The sequence below is a fragment of the Vespa velutina genome, chromosome 5 (genome assembly GCF_912470025.1).
Source record: "Vespa velutina chromosome 5, iVesVel2.1, whole genome shotgun sequence".
NCBI classification, from domain to species: Eukaryota; Metazoa; Arthropoda; class Insecta; order Hymenoptera; family Vespidae; genus Vespa; species Vespa velutina.
Genome location: NC_062192.1, coordinates 4,733,097 through 4,751,890, shown reverse-complemented (window position 1 = coordinate 4,751,890; position 18,794 = coordinate 4,733,097). Strand labels below are relative to the sequence as shown.

At 27.3% G+C, this 18,794-nt stretch overlaps 4 protein-coding genes across 16 annotated transcripts; 3 read left to right on the top strand and 1 right to left on the bottom strand.

Annotated features, from left to right (window-relative positions):
• Window positions 1–87: 87 nt before the first annotated feature.
• On the top strand, window positions 88–3,072 carry LOC124949080 (RNA polymerase I-specific transcription initiation factor RRN3). Of its 3 annotated transcripts, none has more exons than XM_047493641.1 (8): window positions 88–273; window positions 480–683; window positions 769–988; window positions 1,107–1,212; window positions 1,297–1,449; window positions 1,543–2,016; window positions 2,102–2,280; window positions 2,511–3,071. In XM_047493641.1, the coding sequence occupies exons 2-8, from the start codon at window positions 480–482 to the stop codon at window positions 2,858–2,860; spliced, it is 1,686 nt and encodes a 561-aa protein (XP_047349597.1). In that variant the 5' UTR covers window positions 88–273; the 3' UTR covers window positions 2,861–3,071. The 3 variants fall into 3 exon arrangements, with proteins under 3 accessions (XP_047349597.1, XP_047349599.1, XP_047349598.1); XM_047493643.1 differs by having other exon boundaries at window positions 94–273; window positions 1,110–1,212; window positions 2,511–3,072; XM_047493642.1 differs by having other exon boundaries at window positions 94–182.
• Window positions 3,073–3,330: 258 nt separating this feature from the next.
• LOC124949078 (ankyrin repeat and zinc finger domain-containing protein 1-like) lies at window positions 3,331–7,810 on the bottom strand. Of its 3 annotated transcripts, XM_047493629.1 has the most exons (13): window positions 7,642–7,704; window positions 7,339–7,529; window positions 6,807–7,013; window positions 6,381–6,721; window positions 6,098–6,212; window positions 5,606–5,760; window positions 5,300–5,525; window positions 4,970–5,230; window positions 4,660–4,875; window positions 4,236–4,500; window positions 3,980–4,121; window positions 3,715–3,888; window positions 3,331–3,648 (listed from the first exon to the last, which is right to left on the bottom strand). In XM_047493629.1, the coding sequence occupies exons 2-13, from the start codon at window positions 7,436–7,438 to the stop codon at window positions 3,484–3,486; spliced, it is 2,367 nt and encodes a 788-aa protein (XP_047349585.1). In that variant the 5' UTR covers window positions 7,439–7,529; window positions 7,642–7,704; the 3' UTR covers window positions 3,331–3,483. The 3 variants fall into 3 exon arrangements, with proteins under 3 accessions (XP_047349585.1, XP_047349586.1, XP_047349587.1); XM_047493630.1 differs by lacking the exon at window positions 3,331–3,648 and having other exon boundaries at window positions 3,821–3,888; window positions 3,985–4,121; window positions 7,339–7,807; XM_047493631.1 differs by lacking the exons at window positions 3,331–3,648; window positions 3,980–4,121 and having other exon boundaries at window positions 3,821–3,888; window positions 7,339–7,810.
• Window positions 7,811–8,068: 258 nt separating this feature from the next.
• On the top strand, window positions 8,069–11,725 carry LOC124949084 (3-hydroxyisobutyryl-CoA hydrolase, mitochondrial). 5 transcript variants are annotated; one of them, XM_047493656.1, is made up of 8 exons: window positions 8,069–8,354; window positions 8,427–8,520; window positions 8,747–8,886; window positions 8,952–9,193; window positions 9,288–9,529; window positions 9,595–9,814; window positions 9,890–10,107; window positions 11,709–11,725. In XM_047493656.1, the coding sequence occupies exons 1-7, from the start codon at window positions 8,352–8,354 to the stop codon at window positions 10,092–10,094; spliced, it is 1,146 nt and encodes a 381-aa protein (XP_047349612.1). In that variant the 5' UTR covers window positions 8,069–8,351; the 3' UTR covers window positions 10,095–10,107; window positions 11,709–11,725. The 5 variants fall into 5 exon arrangements, with proteins under 5 accessions (XP_047349612.1, XP_047349610.1, XP_047349611.1 ...); XM_047493654.1 differs by lacking the exon at window positions 11,709–11,725 and adding an exon at window positions 10,169–10,587 and having other exon boundaries at window positions 8,070–8,354; window positions 9,890–10,077; XM_047493655.1 differs by lacking the exon at window positions 11,709–11,725 and adding an exon at window positions 10,169–10,584 and having other exon boundaries at window positions 8,071–8,354; window positions 8,813–8,886; window positions 9,890–10,077.
• On the top strand, window positions 10,805–18,633 carry LOC124949077 (membrane-associated guanylate kinase, WW and PDZ domain-containing protein 1-like). 5 transcript variants are annotated; one of them, XM_047493625.1, is made up of 12 exons: window positions 10,805–10,963; window positions 11,307–11,475; window positions 11,789–11,869; window positions 11,958–12,183; window positions 12,268–12,671; window positions 12,762–12,950; window positions 13,029–14,172; window positions 14,271–14,406; window positions 14,487–15,044; window positions 15,135–15,305; window positions 15,376–15,510; window positions 16,497–18,633. In XM_047493625.1, the coding sequence occupies exons 3-12, from the start codon at window positions 11,821–11,823 to the stop codon at window positions 16,659–16,661; spliced, it is 3,177 nt and encodes a 1,058-aa protein (XP_047349581.1). In that variant the 5' UTR covers window positions 10,805–10,963; window positions 11,307–11,475; window positions 11,789–11,820; the 3' UTR covers window positions 16,662–18,633. The 5 variants fall into 5 exon arrangements, with proteins under 5 accessions (XP_047349581.1, XP_047349583.1, XP_047349582.1 ...); XM_047493627.1 differs by lacking the exon at window positions 11,307–11,475 and having other exon boundaries at window positions 10,806–10,963; window positions 13,029–13,592; window positions 13,671–14,172; XM_047493626.1 differs by lacking the exon at window positions 11,307–11,475 and having other exon boundaries at window positions 10,806–10,963; window positions 14,490–15,044.
• The last annotated feature ends 161 nt before the right edge of the window (window positions 18,634–18,794 follow it).

Sequence of the window (18,794 nt, the reverse complement as noted above, 5' to 3'; positions counted from 1 at the left end):
TAAACGAGCACAACGATATAGAGAAATAAAAAAAAAACTATAATTTGTTAGAGAAATTTCTATTTACATATTACTTCAACTGTTAAATTCGGAATATGGCGCATATAAGTGGTGAAGAATTTCTTACAGGCATGCGAAATGTGACCACATGTTGACCTTCTTAGTTACAAATATAGTAAATAGTACGTTCATTGTTTGTGTATATAATAATTCATGAATAACATATACTTTTATAATACAGTAACTTGAAAATTAAAAAATTTAATCGTAAAAGTAAGTAATCATTAATTTCTCTCTGTCCAATTGACGTAACCTTATTTGTGTATCTGTCTTTTAATTTTGTTTTTATATAATCGAAGTTCTATGCAATATTGACAAAACTTTGTTTCGTTAAACAATTGAGCAATATAAATGCCGCAATTATTAATAATAAATTGCCTTTTTTATCGCTTTAATAATTTAACGTATGTTTTCTATAGATGTCGGTTGTCTCATCGCGAGTTAGCAATCTGTCATCTATTTTAAAATCGCCGGGTGTCAGATCACAATTGGTGAAACAATCTAACAGGGTATATTTCAAACTTCCAAAAAATATTAAAAATATACTTTTAAATTTTGAAAGTAATAATGGAATAAAAGATTATGAAGATTTAATATGTACTTTGAGAAATTCAAATGTCAAGGTAAATAATGATAAAATACTTTATTATATTATACAAGTGAAGTTGAAATTTCAAAGTTAATATTAATCTGGAAAATTGTATTCAGGATATTGATTTAGCAGACTTTTTAACTGAAGTAAGACAATGTGTATCATTGCTTGGTCCTATTCATAAAATCTTCGTTGAGGTGCTTCTTCAGATAAATTGGATTGATAGGTCACCAGAAGTAATATCTGCTTATAAAATATTCTTAGAAGATCTGATATGTGCACAGGTTTATCATGGAAAATGTATAATAGATAAACTTGTTGAGTTATTTAAACCAGGTAAACTTTTAATTTTATTATTGAAATAATTGTCGAAATGAAAATTTTTTAAACATTCCTTTTTAAAAATAAAAAAAGATATACGCTTGTGTATTCAAAATTATTTTAATTTTTTTAGCAGAAAATGATATAGAATGGGAAGCAGGAGAATACAGAAAAGAAGATGTAGATAGATTAAACCATATACATGATGTTTTACGTAAAATCTTGAAAGTTGTACCAATGCAAGTATTATATATTTTTAGTAATTATATTAAAAGTGCTTTATGAGGAATAAAAGAAAATAAATTGCTTTTTATAAATTTCAGGTCTAGTAAACTTCTACTGCAATCACTAAGGCTAAGGTTTCCATATATTATACATGGTACACATGTTCATGAAGTTTATATATATTCATTACTTCAACTATTAGAATATGCTCCTCAGTTAAGATCAGATATACTATCACTAATTATTAACAGGTAAATATATAAAACAAATAATATTCATAATTAAAATTTGTATTTTTTAATAATTGATGAAAAAAGATACTATTTTATTGTAATATATTTAAGGTTAATGGTATTAGATGTAAATATTCCACGACATTCAGACAATGATGAAGATGAAGATGATGCAATGGAAAGCAATGATGAAATTGATACTAATACAAATACAAGTAATGAAAATAAAGAAAATATAAAGTCATTACATCCAATAGCACATACTTTGAATGTATGCATGGAACAAATACTTAAATTTATATATGATACCTGTTATGTGAAGGAAGAATTAAACATGGAGTCTCTTAAAAAGCTTTATCTTGATATTTTGAAAATGTTTGAAACAATAATATTACCCACACATGGAAGTCAGTGTGTACAATATATCATGTTCTACATTTGTAGTTTTAAAGTAGTAGTTGTAGAAGCTTTTTTAGACTGGCTTTGGAGAAAAGCAACTGATCCAAATGTACCGATTATATTGAGACATACATGTTTATCATATATTGCAAGCTTAGTTGCTGCAGCTTCATTTGTTTCATCAGGGTAATTATTAAATTTGTTTCTTTAACTTGTATCATTGTTCTATTTTATATGTTATAAATGTATCTAAAACGCATAACTATTTCAGATTAGTAAAAAAAACACAGTCCAATTTAGCAAAGTGGATACATAATTATATCAATATGGAAGAAAATTCAGATTATGTCAGTGATGATCCAATGAATCATCCTGTATTTTATTCTGTTTGTCAAGCATTATTTTTTATTGTGACTGCTAGACACAAAGATTTTATTGGCACAAAAAATAGTAAGTACTATGAATCTAATTACACAGAGTGAGACAGTAAAATGTGAAAACTTAATTATCTTTTTGGTTTCGGATGTTTACAGATACTTCGTACAAAAAATCTGTCAGAACAATTAATTCAAATTTAATAATATCACTAAATTTGAAATTTAATAAAACTGGATGTATCCATTTATTAAATATCCTACTCTATATATAGTTTGCTAATATAAGTTATTTATTTTTTACAGGTATGATGTGTCTACATGAATTAGATCTACCTAGAATTATAACGTGCAAATTAAACCCTCTTAAATCATGTCAATCTGAAGTCGTGCATAATTTTGCTGACATAGCACGAACATATCAATTGGCATATTGTTATACAATAATTGAAAGTAATTCACGACATCAATTACCAATTATTCATGATACTAATTCTTGTAATTATACGCTTGATAGTTTTTTCCCATACAGTACATTTACTTTAAATCGTAGTACACAGCGATTATCACATTTATTTTATGATAATTCTGTAAATAATTGTTACAGTCTCATTAACAAACATAGAACTGATATTGCAGAATTTATGATCGATTAATTATATATTCTTTAATATGGTATTTAAAAACATAGATATATTCCAATATATATGCAAATATTTTTCTTATGCTTACATTCAAACAAATGTCCTCATAAATTGTGCAATTTTGATTCATCTTTTATAAAATTTCCGTTTAAATTTAACACATGAATATTAATAATGGTCTGTTAAAATCTTATATATAAAATTATGTATCTTCAATGAAAATATTTAAAAAACATTTCTTTATTTCTTCTACCCAAATATAAAGAACACATGTCCTAACATTCTTCTACCCAAATATAAAGTATACATATCAATAAAGATTATAATGCAAAATATAAGAATTACAAAATATGATATAATAAATACATCATAAGTTATGATACACATTATAGAAGCGCAGCAAATGACAAATAAATAGAAAATTAAGTTTTATTTGAATTATTTTCAATATTAAATTCTAAATCAAAAATTAATATTTAATATATGCATAAAACATTTTGTTTGTTTATTTATGTAATGAATTATTTCTATCAATTACTTAAAATATTTGTTTAACTATATAATTAAAGCATGTAACTATATTATTTTATCGTATGTTTCAATTCATATAAAATTTATTCTGAACATATATTTCATTAGAGAATATGTTTGTTATGAAGGCGATGTTCTTTTAAACAAGGCATAGAGCAAAAATAATTTGAGCTGTAACTAAAAGGCACCTGATTTGTAATGTCCACAGCACATTGGAAACATCGGACAGTACGATTTTCTTTTGAAACATCTTCTGCGACTAATGCTCTCTATAAAAAAAGAACAATAATTTGTTTATTTTCACATTTTCATTTTTAATATTTCAAAAAATGTACCTTTTCCTTATCATTCAAATTTAAAAATCGTTGCTTCGCCTCTTCCTCTTGCTTTTTTACTTCAAATTCTCGTTTTTTTATTTTTTCTTTCTCACGTTTTACTTTCCTTTGTTGTCTCTTTCTTTCCGTTTCTTCTTGTTCTATTTCATCGGTAAGTGGTCCAGGTATTTGTGACTAACATAAAACAATATGTCGTAAAAAAATATTTGACTAATTTGTGTGTGTAAATATTTAAAACTATTTAATAATTAAAAAAAAAAAATACCTTACTATAATTGAACTTATCAGGATAAGTACCCATAAATCTTCTAAACGTATTTCTAGTTTCTTTATCTTTTGAAGCTGAATAAGGTGTTTGTAATTTCTTATTTTTATTGCAAGGATTTGAACCAATTTCTAATAATGCCCTATAATTATAAAAAAAATCCTTAACACTTAATATTATAGATTTTGAAATTTCCTATGATGTAAAAAAGATTTATTATCTACACTTATTCACAAATATTTTTGAAATATATTACCATATTAATTTTAAATGTCCTCCAATTGCTGCTAAATGAAGCATTGTATTACCATCTTCATTTCCATCATTTAACAATTTTATCACATTTTCCATACTTAAAAATGTCTGAGTGTCTACCTCGTTTTCTTCCTCTAACGATTCGAATTTTTTAACTTCAGTTAATAAAATATCTATTGTAGAAGTTAATAATTCATTATCACCCAATTGACATGCAGTCCATAATTGATCTTTAGCATTATGTAATACTTCATTTACTGCAGATTCTAAAAAAAATCAATGTTTCATATAGAAACATTTTTTATTACATAATATATAAATCGCTTTATAACTGCACAGAATAACTAAAATATTTTCTATACGTAAAAACATGTTATATTTAGATAAATGTATGTTATTAAATGTACTAGTAAATAGTACACTACCATCTGTGTGATTTTTTTTCACTTTTTTTTTTTGTTTACGAGCTTTCTTATTTTTCATATATCGTGGTATATTATTTTGAAAAGCAAGTAAATTTTCTCTAAAATCAATTTCCATATTATGTTCAATTAGAGGCATATCTACTTGATTATTAGTACAACTATTGTTTTCATTGGTTTCAGACTCTGTAGATGTTAAAGCCAACTTGATAACAATATCTGAAATACAAAAATTAGAAATTCTTTATTGTCGTCATATATTATATTTTATAGTAATTATGAGTTATTACTTAATGATAACAAAATAAAATACCAGGCAAAGGACGACATGGACTTTTACGTGGTTTTGCTCTATCTATATGTGCGCGAGAATTCCTATGTTGCTTTTCTGGAGATGCTTGTACTGTTTTAAATTTTTCATTATTTTTAATTATATCGTTCGTGATATTAACATTAGAACTTGAAGTTATTTCTCCTTCAGTTACTTCAACTAATAAATCATATTTGGAAATCTTCTTTCGTGGTGGTTGTCGTGGTGAAATAGGGAAACAATCAGTAAAATCTGCTGCAGAGCCTAAATGTATATTGATATTTAATTGATTGTATTATGAAATTTACTATGAAAACTAATATAAATATTTACCATATATTTCCATTGTACTTAGTATATCATATACACGCTTAACTTCGCTGAATGTAGCTCTTCGGGTAGGAAACGGTAATGGTCTTAATCTGGAATCATTTTTATTTAAAGGTGGATTTTTACCACCAAAAAGTATAGTACGATTACGTGGTCCCACAGCTCTATATAAAATTAATGATGAATTGTTGATATGACTCGTCCATAATTCCAATATTTCTTGCACATGCTAAATCATATATGAATATATTTATAAAAATGAATTTAGATATAATAAAGTATTATATCTAAAATTTATTTTTCACAAACCTGTATGAGAGATACTTCGTTATAGCGACGCAAACTTGCTCCAGCACTTTTTGTATGATTACCCAATGTACGACTGTCACGAGAATTTTGTGCAGTACCCTGCTTTGCTCTAACAGTATAAGAATGAAAGGTTTTATGCACAATTGGTTCTCCATCTGAAATTTGCAAAATTAAAATACAAAATTTAAATCCCATTTCCATTGAAGATGACCTATTATATTTTTCCCTTTAGATTATTTTTTATTTAGATTAACTTTAATTATTATATTTTTACAGACTTAAAAAGAATAAAAATAATTAAATATTTATTTTAAATGCTCCATCATAAATATCAACGTCCCAACCTAAAAATAAAAAGAAAGTACAACAGCATAATAATTAAAAAATATAAATATTTAAAAATTCCTACCACTGGGTAACCTCTTACTGTGTGCTTTTACATATGTATATTGTAGAATTATGTACATCTATATTACATAATTGGATAGAAACCTTGAAATACTGCTGCTGCAAAATGTCCACCTCCAACCATGATAATGGTCCATGATGTTTTCTTCCCACTATCCAATGCTTGAGCTATCATCTGATTGTCCATCTCAGGAATTTCCTAAAACGTAAGTGCATCTCTCCTGATCTGGCAAGTATAGACACGCCAAGTGATTCTAACAAAGTGGATCAAGTTACAAGACATAATTTTTGCATTTGTACATGCAAAATTATATGTATTAACTTAAATCTATACTTTGTATGATAATTTTATAAATAACTAACAAACCTTTTTGTTATGAAGTAAACACCTATATATACTAAATATATTTCCATCGTCATTTTCAAAAAATACTTTGGAATGACGATTAGCAATAGCAAGTAATTTTTGAAGTTTTTTCTCTCTAGATATTTCTTCATTACACTCTGTATCTGAACTATCAGATACTAATTCTGCAGATTTTCCTTTTTTTTCCTGTTTTTTACTTTTTGCAATAGATGAACTTTCATTCTTATTTATAGATTCACTATTTTTCGTATACGGACTTGATGACCCCCCCGTTTCAGAAGTACCTGTATCATCTTCATTGTCAGAATCTTCTTCACTACCAGAAAGACTGGATACATCACCTGTTACAATACATATAGTATACAATATGTATAAAAATTTATACCTTTCATAAATATGAACAATTTAAAATTAAAATGAGAATACCTTCATCCGCTAAAAGATTGAAATTATCTTCACTAATTGACTTCAGGCCATTTAAACGTTGTTTAAGATTATAACGATGCCAATCTAATTTATAATGTAATCTCTGGTGTTTTTTATCCTCAAATATAGTATTACAAAAAGAACAGCTTAAGGAATCTGATACAACTAATTCCTCAAGTTGAGTTAATACATTTTCTGTTTCTGAAACTATAACATCATTTATAATTAAAGTGTGTATAAAAATGTATAATTAATACATCAAGAATGCATGGATATAAATGAAAGTAATAATATATTAATAAATAATAAATATCTATATTACAAAATCAACAAAAAATAATTATATATATGTATAAATATCATCACTATAAACTATATATAATAAAGTCATGTTTATATATTGTATCAAACATTTATTTTACATAATTTGACAATGTGTAAAACTGTTAATTTATAATGCCAGATGTTTTAACAAAGAATTAATTTTATAACAATAAATAATAGCAATTGCAAAATGATTAGATATACGTACCAGATGATGATCGTGATTGCATACATTGTGCCACTTTGATGCCTTTCGTAATCCGATTAAAGTCTTCTTGATTGTAAATTTTATATATTCGATGATCCATTATTAAGTATTCCAGTAAGAATTTTTCTTATATTTGCAATAGTTTAATGAAATACAAAATTAATGTATATATATATATAAAGAGTACTTTCCTACAATTGAAAATATTTTAAATAGAATTTTCTATAAAAATTTTCTATATAATACAAAAAAAAACTTAAAAATTAATGGCAAATCAATATCACAATTTAGCAATCCTCTCACACGAATTTCCTACGTAACATATCATACGAGGCAAAAAGATTACATCAAGTTACATCATGTCGTATGTATGTACTATCTTACTATCGTACTATCTTGTATAAAAAAATTACATTGGGAGGGAATTTCAAAACACGGTTTTCCCATAAATCTGTATTACTAAATTGCTAATAATATTATTTGTATGTTAATAATACAATTCACGACAATAATTGATGTGAAAATTTATAATTATATTATTATTTCATAAATTTACATCCATTAATTATAAATATATATACATATGAAGTGTCTACAATAATTTTAATATAAAATAATTTTACTTGTATACTTCTGTATTATTATTATATAATATTTTTGTAATGGCAATGACAAATATATCTTACATATTTTTATTCGTTTTATAATTTAATAAATAATAATTTTAATTTTAATAAATAATAAGCAGAACGCACATGAATGATATTGCGAGCAACTGCGAGTAAAGAAAAGTTATTTACGTCACATAGGTTTTAGATGACCTCATATTTAATAATTTTTTTTAATCATATATATAGTTACTTATAACTCACTAATATAGATTTATATACTATATTCACATAGTAATTTGAATGCATGTGATATAAGTATGAAATATTTTTAACCTCTTTCACAAGTGACTCGACAAATCAACAAGTTGCATTTAGCACATTTTTATTACATCATAAGGAAAAATGGTAATTAAAATTTAAATTTTAATAGAATATAAGTAATTATCAATATTTAATCATATCTCTATTTTAAAACAGTTTAAAAATTCTATGAGCAAATTTAATCGTATACAGTATGGAGTATTTACCACACGTAATCGTGTTAGGCAATTATTAGTACGTGATAATTCAGGTAAAAATCAAATATTTGATTCAAGTACTCCAAATCCCAAACCAGTCATTTTACCTGATCAGGAACCACCTATCCAGTCCCCAAAAGGCCCATCTAAGCAATCCATAATCATAGAAATACCAGGTTTTCTAGAATTTATATATTGATATTAATAATTACATTGTAATAATTACATACGTAATAAAGAATTTTCATAAGACCATAGTCATATCTTGAATCATGTTAGGTCCTATAATAGAACCTGTCCTTCCTAAAATTCAACCGGATTCTAAACCACCTACTGAAATTCCAGTACCTAATGAAAATATAAGAAATAACAAAGTGATGAATACAAGTACCAATAATGATGAAGTTCTTATTCAAGATGTAAGTTTAGAAACAAATATATTTAATATATATAATAGTTTATATAAACATTGCTTTATATGTAGGTAAGAGATAAGGGTATAATAACACTGAATCGGCCACAAGTGCTAAATGCATTAAATCTTTCTATGGTACAAAAGATATATCCTATTCTGAAGGAATGGGAATCTACCAAAAAGTTAGTTATAATAGAAGGTGTAGGAAATAAAGCATTTTGTGCAGGTGGAGATGTAAAAGCCGTAGTTACTGCTTTAAATAAACCAAATGGGAGTTCCTTAGGAGAAAATTTTTTTAGAGATGAATACACGTATGTTTTGAAACTTTTATATCAATTTAAGTTGACTGATACCTTTTTTACTATCAAATTTATACTTCTATGAAACTGTCAAATCTTGATATAGATTAAATTATTTAATTGGTACATATAAAAAGCCTTATATAGCAATGATACATGGAATAACAATGGGAGGTGGTGTTGGCTTATCTGTACATGGAAAATACAGGATAGCAACTGAAAATACTTTATTTGCTATGCCTGAAACTGCAATAGGATTGTTCCCAGATGTTGGAACAAGTTATTTTCTTTCTAGATTAAAAGGAAAATTAGGTCTTTATTTGGGTCTCACAGGACATAGATTGCAAGGTAATGAAATGAAATTTAAAATTTAAATGATGAAAATTATAAATATACAAAAAGTTTGCTTTTAGGCATTGATGTATTTCATGCTGGTATTGCAACACATTATGTCCCATCTAAAAGACTTCAGGATTTAAAAGATGATTTATTAAAGTTGGACACTGATGATATTGAACAAATTTTAAGTAAATATCAACTTCAACATTTGATGAATGAATTCTCTTTATCACCATATATAGACAAAATTGAAAAATGCTTTTCTTCATCTTCTGTTGAAGAAATAATCAATAAGTATAAAAAAAATAGTTATATCTATTCTAATACCTTTATATTATATATTTTCTTATTTTCTTTTCTATTATTAAGATTAAATAACGATGGTTCTGAATGGGCAAAGAAAACAGTACAAACACTGCTAAAAATGTCTCCAACATCTTTGAAAGTTACAAAACAATGTATAGAAAAAGGCAGTAAACTTACTTTAGGAGAATGTTTAAAAATGGAATTTAGATTAATTTGTGCCTCTTTGAACGAAAATAGTGACTTCCATGAAGGTAAGCATATTGATTAATATATATATATATGTCTCCATATTGTATATAAAACAAAATATATTATAATTATCTAATATTTCTTCTATTAAAGGTGTTACAGCTTTACTTATTACTAAACATCAAAATCCGATATGGAATCCAAAATCTTTAAATGAAATTACAGATAAATATATTGATCAATTATTTAAAAAACTTCCAGATGAAAAAGAATTGCAGCTTTAATAATATTGTATAATGTAACATATATCAATCGTTATATCAATTACATTGTAATATTTTTGTATAAAAAACAAATTGTTATACTTTATTTAAAAATTTATAAACAAGAATATTATTAAAATAAATGATCTCAACGATCTAAAATCTGAATGCTTATACATTATACGCGCTTCCCATATTAAAAAGCGAAACTAGCGCCAATAGCTCGATTAGTTAATTCAGCGATAATCAACCTTATTTTTCTTATATGATTCTTATATTTAGATAATACACTTTACATGTTATAATTCCTATTATAAAATTGTATATATATATATAAAACATATTATTATGATAAATATATCAATGAGTTGTTTCTGAATAAAATAAGTGAAGTGAGAAAATAAATGAAACAAATTGAATAGAAAAACATTTGAGAGTCACTATGTACTAGTTCGCGGTTAAATGCCTCGTTGCATTCGATAGCAGTTGATGGCAGTGCCGTATAGTGTCGCATGTGATCGTATATCGCATGAGTGCGTTTCATTTCACCGATATCTTTTTGAAACTATGAGTATTTCCGTGATATGTGAGTGATTCAGTGCCGACGCATCTCGGCCTGGGAAATCATCGTGGGGTGATAGCATGATGGTTGCGCGTGAAAGGACGTACGGGCAGCAAAAGCAACGTGAGTCTAATAAAGACAAGAGAAAAAACATTTTACAAAGAATATATATATAATAAGCGTTATTATGGCTTACATGAACAACTATATAATTAGTCTTTATTTTAAAAATTTATAAGTTCCGTAATTTTACAGATCTTATAATCTGTAATGCCGTAAAATCTATCGTTTTTACTTACATACTTTTTCTATTAGATACTTATGTTGTTTCCTTTACGAATAGAAAGTTCTATTCAATGAAGCGCGATATGTGGGCTGCGCTGAGTATTGGGTGAATGCATTCCTAAGAATGCATTCACGTCCGCTCTATGTCGCGTTCCTTTTCTGCTTTATGTAATTTTCCTAGAGACACCTGTCTTCTGAAGATGTAGGACGCTCGATGTTCTCTCTTATCAGGAACGTTTGTGTCAACATTTACAGTTTCATTTCTCAAATATCGCGCATTGCTTTTACGAAGTCGTCACTACAAATTTAATTCGACTACATCATTTTTAAATTTGTCCTCGAGAAGTAGGGTGTGTATATGCTAAGATTACAATTATATACGTATATATATATATATGTTGTGATAAACATGATGAATCTGTAATACGATAAGATTCGAGTAATGCATACGACGGAGGATTACTGTAGTGGCTATTGTTGTCTTCGTTGACGCGCTTGACAGGCCTAAGAAGAAAGAAAGATCTGTTCTATTTTTGTATATTCCTTGATCACTCTCGTGTGTTCTTTATTAATTATGCGATAGATATATATATATATATAAATTTATATTTAAGAGTTATTTTATAAATTTTATATCACTAAATATATAATGTATCACCTTAGGGTTCTGAGGAGGTATTAAATAGCCTTGTAAAATGGCTACAAAAACAGATGATGCAGCATCCGTTGACAATCCAAATGATGGTAAATAAATAAGTTGTAAATGATTGTTTATTTAATTTTATTAATTAAATAAAATAAAAAAATTTATCATATTTTTTGATTTTTAAAGGAGAAAGTATGGACAAGGAAATATTAACTCTTAGTAGTAATGATGAAAGGAATCACCGTATCCCACCAACATATATGTATAATACAGGATCTGAACAAAGTACTGGTAGCTTGGATCAAGAACAAGGTGGAATTAATCGTAATCAAGCTACTGAAGATCAACTTGGACCTTTGCCACCAAATTGGGAAAAAGCTTTTACAGATACTGGAGAAGTTTATTTTATAGAGTATGTATATATAGACTACTAACTAATTGAGTTGGGAAATAGAGAAATATATAAAAAATGTATATATTTTTTAATACGTTCTAGCCATAATACAGGAACATCTCATTGGCTGGATCCAAGATTGTCAAAATTTCAAAAAAGATCTTTAGAAGAATGTTTAGATGATGAATTACCATATGGGTGGGAAAAAATTGATGATACTCTTTATGGGACATATTTTATTGATCATGTAAATCGTAGGACACAATATGAAAATCCTGTTCTGCAAGCAAAACGAGCACAACAGAATTTAATTGATAGAAAAAGTCCAAATTTTACAAGAAATCCAGACAAATTAAAGGGTCAAAGAATAAGAACTACTTTGATAAAAAGTGCGAGAGGGTTAGGTTTTACTATAGTTGGTGGTGATGATACTGTGGAAGAATTTCTTCAAATAAAAAGTGTTGTACCAAATGGTCCAGCATGGTTGGATGGAAAGCTACAAACTGGTATAACTTTGTAGTTTACTAATTTTAAACATATTTTACATCTTTTATATTTTAGTAAAATTATGCAGTAAAACAAATTTTATTTTATAGGTGATGTATTGGTATATGTAAATAATACATGTGTGCTGGGTTTCACTCACAATGAAATGGTAAATGTATTTAAATCAATTGGGAGTGGTGAAACTGTTACATTAGAAGTATGTAGAGGTTATCCATTACCATTTGATCCGAATGATCCAAATACTGAAGTTGTTACTACGATAGCAGTTAATGCACCAGGTAAATTAAAGATAAGATTAATAATTAATTTAGGAGTTAATAATTATTACATTTTTTATGTTAACAAATTTTTTTTAGATGTTTTAACCGAAGAACCAAGCATGTACATGGATTTGGGACCTCCTTTACAATCAAATTCACGTTTCAATTTTCTAGATTCTACATTTTTGCCAGTACATAACTTGCAGAATGGTGAAAATCTTGCTACAACATCTGTAAATTCTATGCCTGACCTTTGCATTTCAGACAAAATTAATACAATTAAGAGACCAAGTAGTACAGATATTCTTTTATCAGAAAATAGTGAAATTAATGAATGTAAAGATTCTCCTGTGTCTTCCAAATCAGAATTCCTAAGTATTGCTATAGTAAAAGGAGCAATGGGATTTGGTTTTACTATAGCAGATTCTGCGCATGGTCAAAAAGTTAAGAAGATATTGGATCGCCAACGTTGTAAGAATTTGATGGAAGGTGATATATTGGTTAGTATAAACGATATCAATGTAAGAAATATGTGTCACTCAGAGGTTGTCCAAGTATTAAAAGATTGTCCACGCAATGAAGAAGCTCTTGTTCACGTTCAAAGGACCACAATAAAATCTAAAGAAAAGAAGGAAAAGAACACTCAAGATTTTTTCAGAAGTAAGACTCCTACTGCAGATATTTATAGTACTCAATCTAAAACAATAATACCTAGCAGACCAAAAACACCATTAATAGATACAAGAAGTCATCCTAAATCTCCTACAGCAGCAAGTAGACCAAACTGGAATGAAGTACAAAGTGAAAATGAATTGAATCCACTTGATACTCGATATAAATATTCTGAATATAGTCATAGCATGTATTATACTGATCCATATAAAGCAAACATTACGAACTTAACAGACAGCTTTGCTACCATGACAAATTTGGATGATGAATCTGTAAGAAATGTTACAAAACATGATTGGGTAACAAATGATAAACTGAATATAAATAATGACTTATATTCTATTAACATTTCTCATCATGAAAATATATTAAAACAAAATGGAAGTATACATTCCGATTATTATAAAGATTTATACGCTGTTCAATCGCATTCCCAATATAATGAAACAGATTATAATGTTTATTCAATTGGTCAAGAACAAAATGTTGACACTGGTGAAATTTGGGATAAGCGAAAGGAAACTACCAGCTTTGAACATGAACAACCACATTCCAGTTCTATAGCACGGTATACTAACATTTTAGTTTTATTTTTTAAACTTTTAAATTTAATTATATATATATACATATATATAAAATTGCATGATTACTTTTGGTTGATTAAAGGTATCCACAATATAGTAATGAATTGGTTTGCCCAATTGTACCTGATATAGAATGGATTGAAACACTTGTGACATTAGTCAGACAAGATACAGGGTTTGGATTTAGAATAGTAGGTGGTACAGAAGAGGGATCTCAGGTTAGTTCTAATAAACATTATAATTTACAAATATTATGAATATGAAAAGGAAACTGGAGCTAATAGTATGTAATGGTTAGCAGGTTTCTGTTGGTCATATTGTACCTGGTGGTGCAGCAGATCTTGATAACAGACTGAATACGGGCGATTTAATTATGTCTGTTGATGGAGAAAGTGTAATGAATTCTTCACACCATCATGTAGTGCAATTAATGATAGCTGCAGCTCAAAATGGCAGAGTTACTTTAGGAATACGTCGCCGTATCAATACTCAAGAACATTTACAAGATAATCTCCAAGCTTCAAATGATATAATAATACATAGTAGACAAATGAATCTCCAATATCCGTATGACGTGACAGTCACTAGAATGGAAAATGAAGGATTTGGTTTTGTAATTATATCGTCAGTTAATAAAGCTGGCTCTACGATTGGTAGAATAATTGAAGGATCTCCGGCGGAACGATGTGGGCGATTAAATGTTGGAGATCATATATTAGCTGTTAATCACGTTGATATAACAAATGTATGTCATAAAGATATCGTGAATCTAATCAAAGATTCTGGATATTCTGTGACCTTAACAATTGGTTATCCTCTTGATGATTGTTGTAGCAGCACGTCTTTATCTCAAAAGGTATTAATTGTTATTAGATCATTTTTTATATAATAAATATGTTCATCTATACAGATCTTTTATAATCATGAATTATTTCATATAACTTAGGATGAACCAACAGGAGAAGGAGATGGAGGTCAATATCATGCTGTTGAATTAACGCGTGGAACTCGAGGATTTGGATTTAGTATACGTGGTGGACGCGAATTTCAGAATATGCCACTATTTGTGTTGCAAATTGCTGAAAATGGACCTGCATCTATCGATAATCGATTGAGGGTAAGTATTTTTTTTATATGAAGTTTATTAATAAGATTATAAATTATTATTTTTTCACAATAATTCTTAGGTTGGTGATCAAATAATCGAAATAAATGGTATCAATACTAAAAATATGACACACACGGAAGCGATTGAAATTATTCGTAATGGTGGTCCTTCGGTTCGCCTGTTAGTACGACGTGGCTGTCAAATGCCATCAGTGGTAGGTGCTCCTCCACATCTCTACGATATGAATATTTGAGATTAACCATTTCAATAATAACATATTAATCATAAATTAACGAAACATCTTTTATGATGATGCTAATGCTAACTTTGCCTTTGTATAACTTCTGATGACTTGGAATCAAGCTTCAGGGTGTAACATTAGGTAATGTGTTAAGTAGATAAGGCAACAGACAATATAAGAAATGAAGAGTAATTCCAAAAAAAAAAGAAACTTGTCTTCTGACACTGCGTAAATAAAATGTAAACCAGGTATTTGGTTTTACTTTTATAAAGAAAAAAGGAAAAAAGAACCAAAACAGAAAAGAAAAACAAAATGTGTCATAATGTATAATGTTTTATAATAATGAATCTGAATGATTGGTATTGTATGCAATTGTCAACGAGAAGGAAAAAAGAATCTTTTGTGTCAACTTATTATCTATGTTTACATTGGATAATATTGTTAGATATTAACATATATGATCAGTGTAAAATTGTTTCACATTTATATGCGCTCTTTATAACGTGTTTTATATATCTACACCAAAATTTTGATCTATTTTATATCCATTTAAGTGGGTAAATTATTATGGGAATTTCAATAATTAATTAACTTATATTGAAAATTTATATATTAGTTATTTTTTAATTACATTCATTATAATTATGAATGTAAACAGGAAGGTATTTTTATTATTCGTATTTGTAAAGTCGTATCAAAATGATAGCTAGTGTGGCTTTTTCTTGCAGCTATTATTTTAGCTTGCAAGGAATCTAATTTTTAGATACTATGACATTTGCTCATCTTAACTAAATTGGTGCTAATTTTATATTTTGATTGTTTAATTTCGTAATTGATCCTAACACGTGTGATAGCTTGAAAGTATTGTGCCTTGCGCGTGTTCCGTATTTAATAACAATTACTAAGTGAATGCTTGGGCCTTCAAAATGATTATAAATTTTTATTAAAATTCATTGTAGAGTAATCTCACACTCGACCAAATAAGTATTCGACCAATTGGTGAGGGCACCCCACAAAGGCATTTATTGAAATTAGACGAGATGGGTGTGCACCCTAAAAAACATCCGAAAGTTCGATTTTCCATTTTATTGAACTGCTGTTCATCTAAAAAGAGATATCTATAGTAAGCATTCTTGGTATAAATGTAATTGATACTTTAAATGTTTATACAATAAGTAAATATTTAATAACAATAACACTGAGAAATTTATAAAAGAAAATTCAGACTTAAAAATCATAGTCGATAATTACTATACATATTTTTACTACAATTGCATACTTTTTGAAAACCTTTAACCACACAGTTAAGATAAAGTGATATATGCTACAGTAAAAATGACAAAAGTTATAAAATGTGGTCTCAAATTTACATTTACCAATATTAGTTTTTGCCAATAGGTAGTATTTTATGTGAAGAATAATTTGAAATTAATGTAAAATATTATAACTTTGTTCTATAAAAAAAATAATTTTCTCATTGACAAATCTTATTTAAGAGAAATTAGACTGTAAAGATAATATTTAAAGTTTCCCTTTGTGGATGTTTTTCTATAAATCTTGTTGTTTTTTAATTAGAATTTATCAAGACACCAACATAAATGTGGCCTTGATAAAGAACTCTTCAAATGAACATAAAGATCTTTTAGTATTTTCTACTATTATTTAGCTATCTTTACGACCATCTCATGTCTTAATAACATTTAAAAGATGAGTGGGAGTACTATTTCCTTAAGTATTTATTACGACGTATCTGAGGTGTATATGTATGTCCATTAATATTTAAGTGTTCGTACAACCAAAGAAGCAAATGCTCTTATCAATCATTTTCTTTTGACATGCAGTTTAGAGTATTGATATCAATCGTTTATTAATTACATTATTTAAAGAGCTTTAGATTAAAAAATAGAAAGTTTCTGAATGAGAGATGAGATTGATTAAAAACTTTTTTACACCGGTTTCTTCCTATCGTTTTGCGATAATTCAAAGAGTGAATGTTTAAAACTACAAAATATATATTTTTTTACTATCGATTTAGCGAGAGATAAAGAAACTTGTTTGGCCCGAGTTATTGATAAAGTAAGAATAACATATTAGATTGTATTTTTAGATCTCAGCATTGATGTAAGAAACAACATGTATGCATCCAGACACGTATGTGGAAAATCACCATAATTCATTATATGTTCGTATAAGTAATCTCTGCCGCATATCATATAAATGATAAGAAGCAGCAGTCTCTATTGAATGGATCACATTTACTCACTTCATAACCATCGTTTATTTTTTATAATTATATATATATAAATACATATACATATTTGTATATTATGTAGGATATCATATATGTATCTATATATGATATAACTGTAAATATATCTATGCATTTTTAAAGACTAAATGATCATGTTGACTATTGTTGACTTAATATCTAAAATAACAGTATGTTAATTAAAATATCATGATAAATCTTTTCATTTCTTTGCTGAAACAATTTAGCTATCTATTTGTTTACATTAACTCTTGCCAAAATATTGCTTATATATTTTGAAACTTTTATGCCTTTTAGTAATATGATTATAATAAAAATATTTTTTAGCCTTATAGTATACACATATCTCTTTGAGTAAAATGATTATAAGACATTTTAGTCTATACTTGGAATGGGTTTACATTTTATTGTGATGTAAAAATTATATTTCATACATTTCCGTTATAGATTAATAATGAAACTGGCAGTTATTCATTCTGTTGCTCGAAATTTATAAGATCTCTCTCTACCATAAGATGATTATATATATGCTTGTCTCATGTATTTATTAAACAACTATACTTTTGTATTCTATGAATGTATTTTAAAAATATCAATAATCGTTATCTATAATGCGCAAAAATGAACACAGAAAATTAATATTGTTACTATGAAAATATTGTGTCATCATTATATTGTTGTTGAAACATATTGATATAATAAATAATACATTAAATATTGTGAAGTAACGTTACCTTACGTTTGCTCTTAGGTCAAATCTTATATCATGACACATTGTCTTTTTAAAATTATGTAATAAAAAGAATAAAATCAAAAAGAAAATAGAATTCATAACAAATAGATGTACATTATCCTGATAATTTATGATACGATGTTTGGGCGTCATAATTTAAAAAATGGCGCTTTCGCTTGATCAGTTCCAACAACGAAGCCTGCGCCTTCGTTTCTAAGAATATGGCGTTTGACATTCAATCATGACGTCAATCAT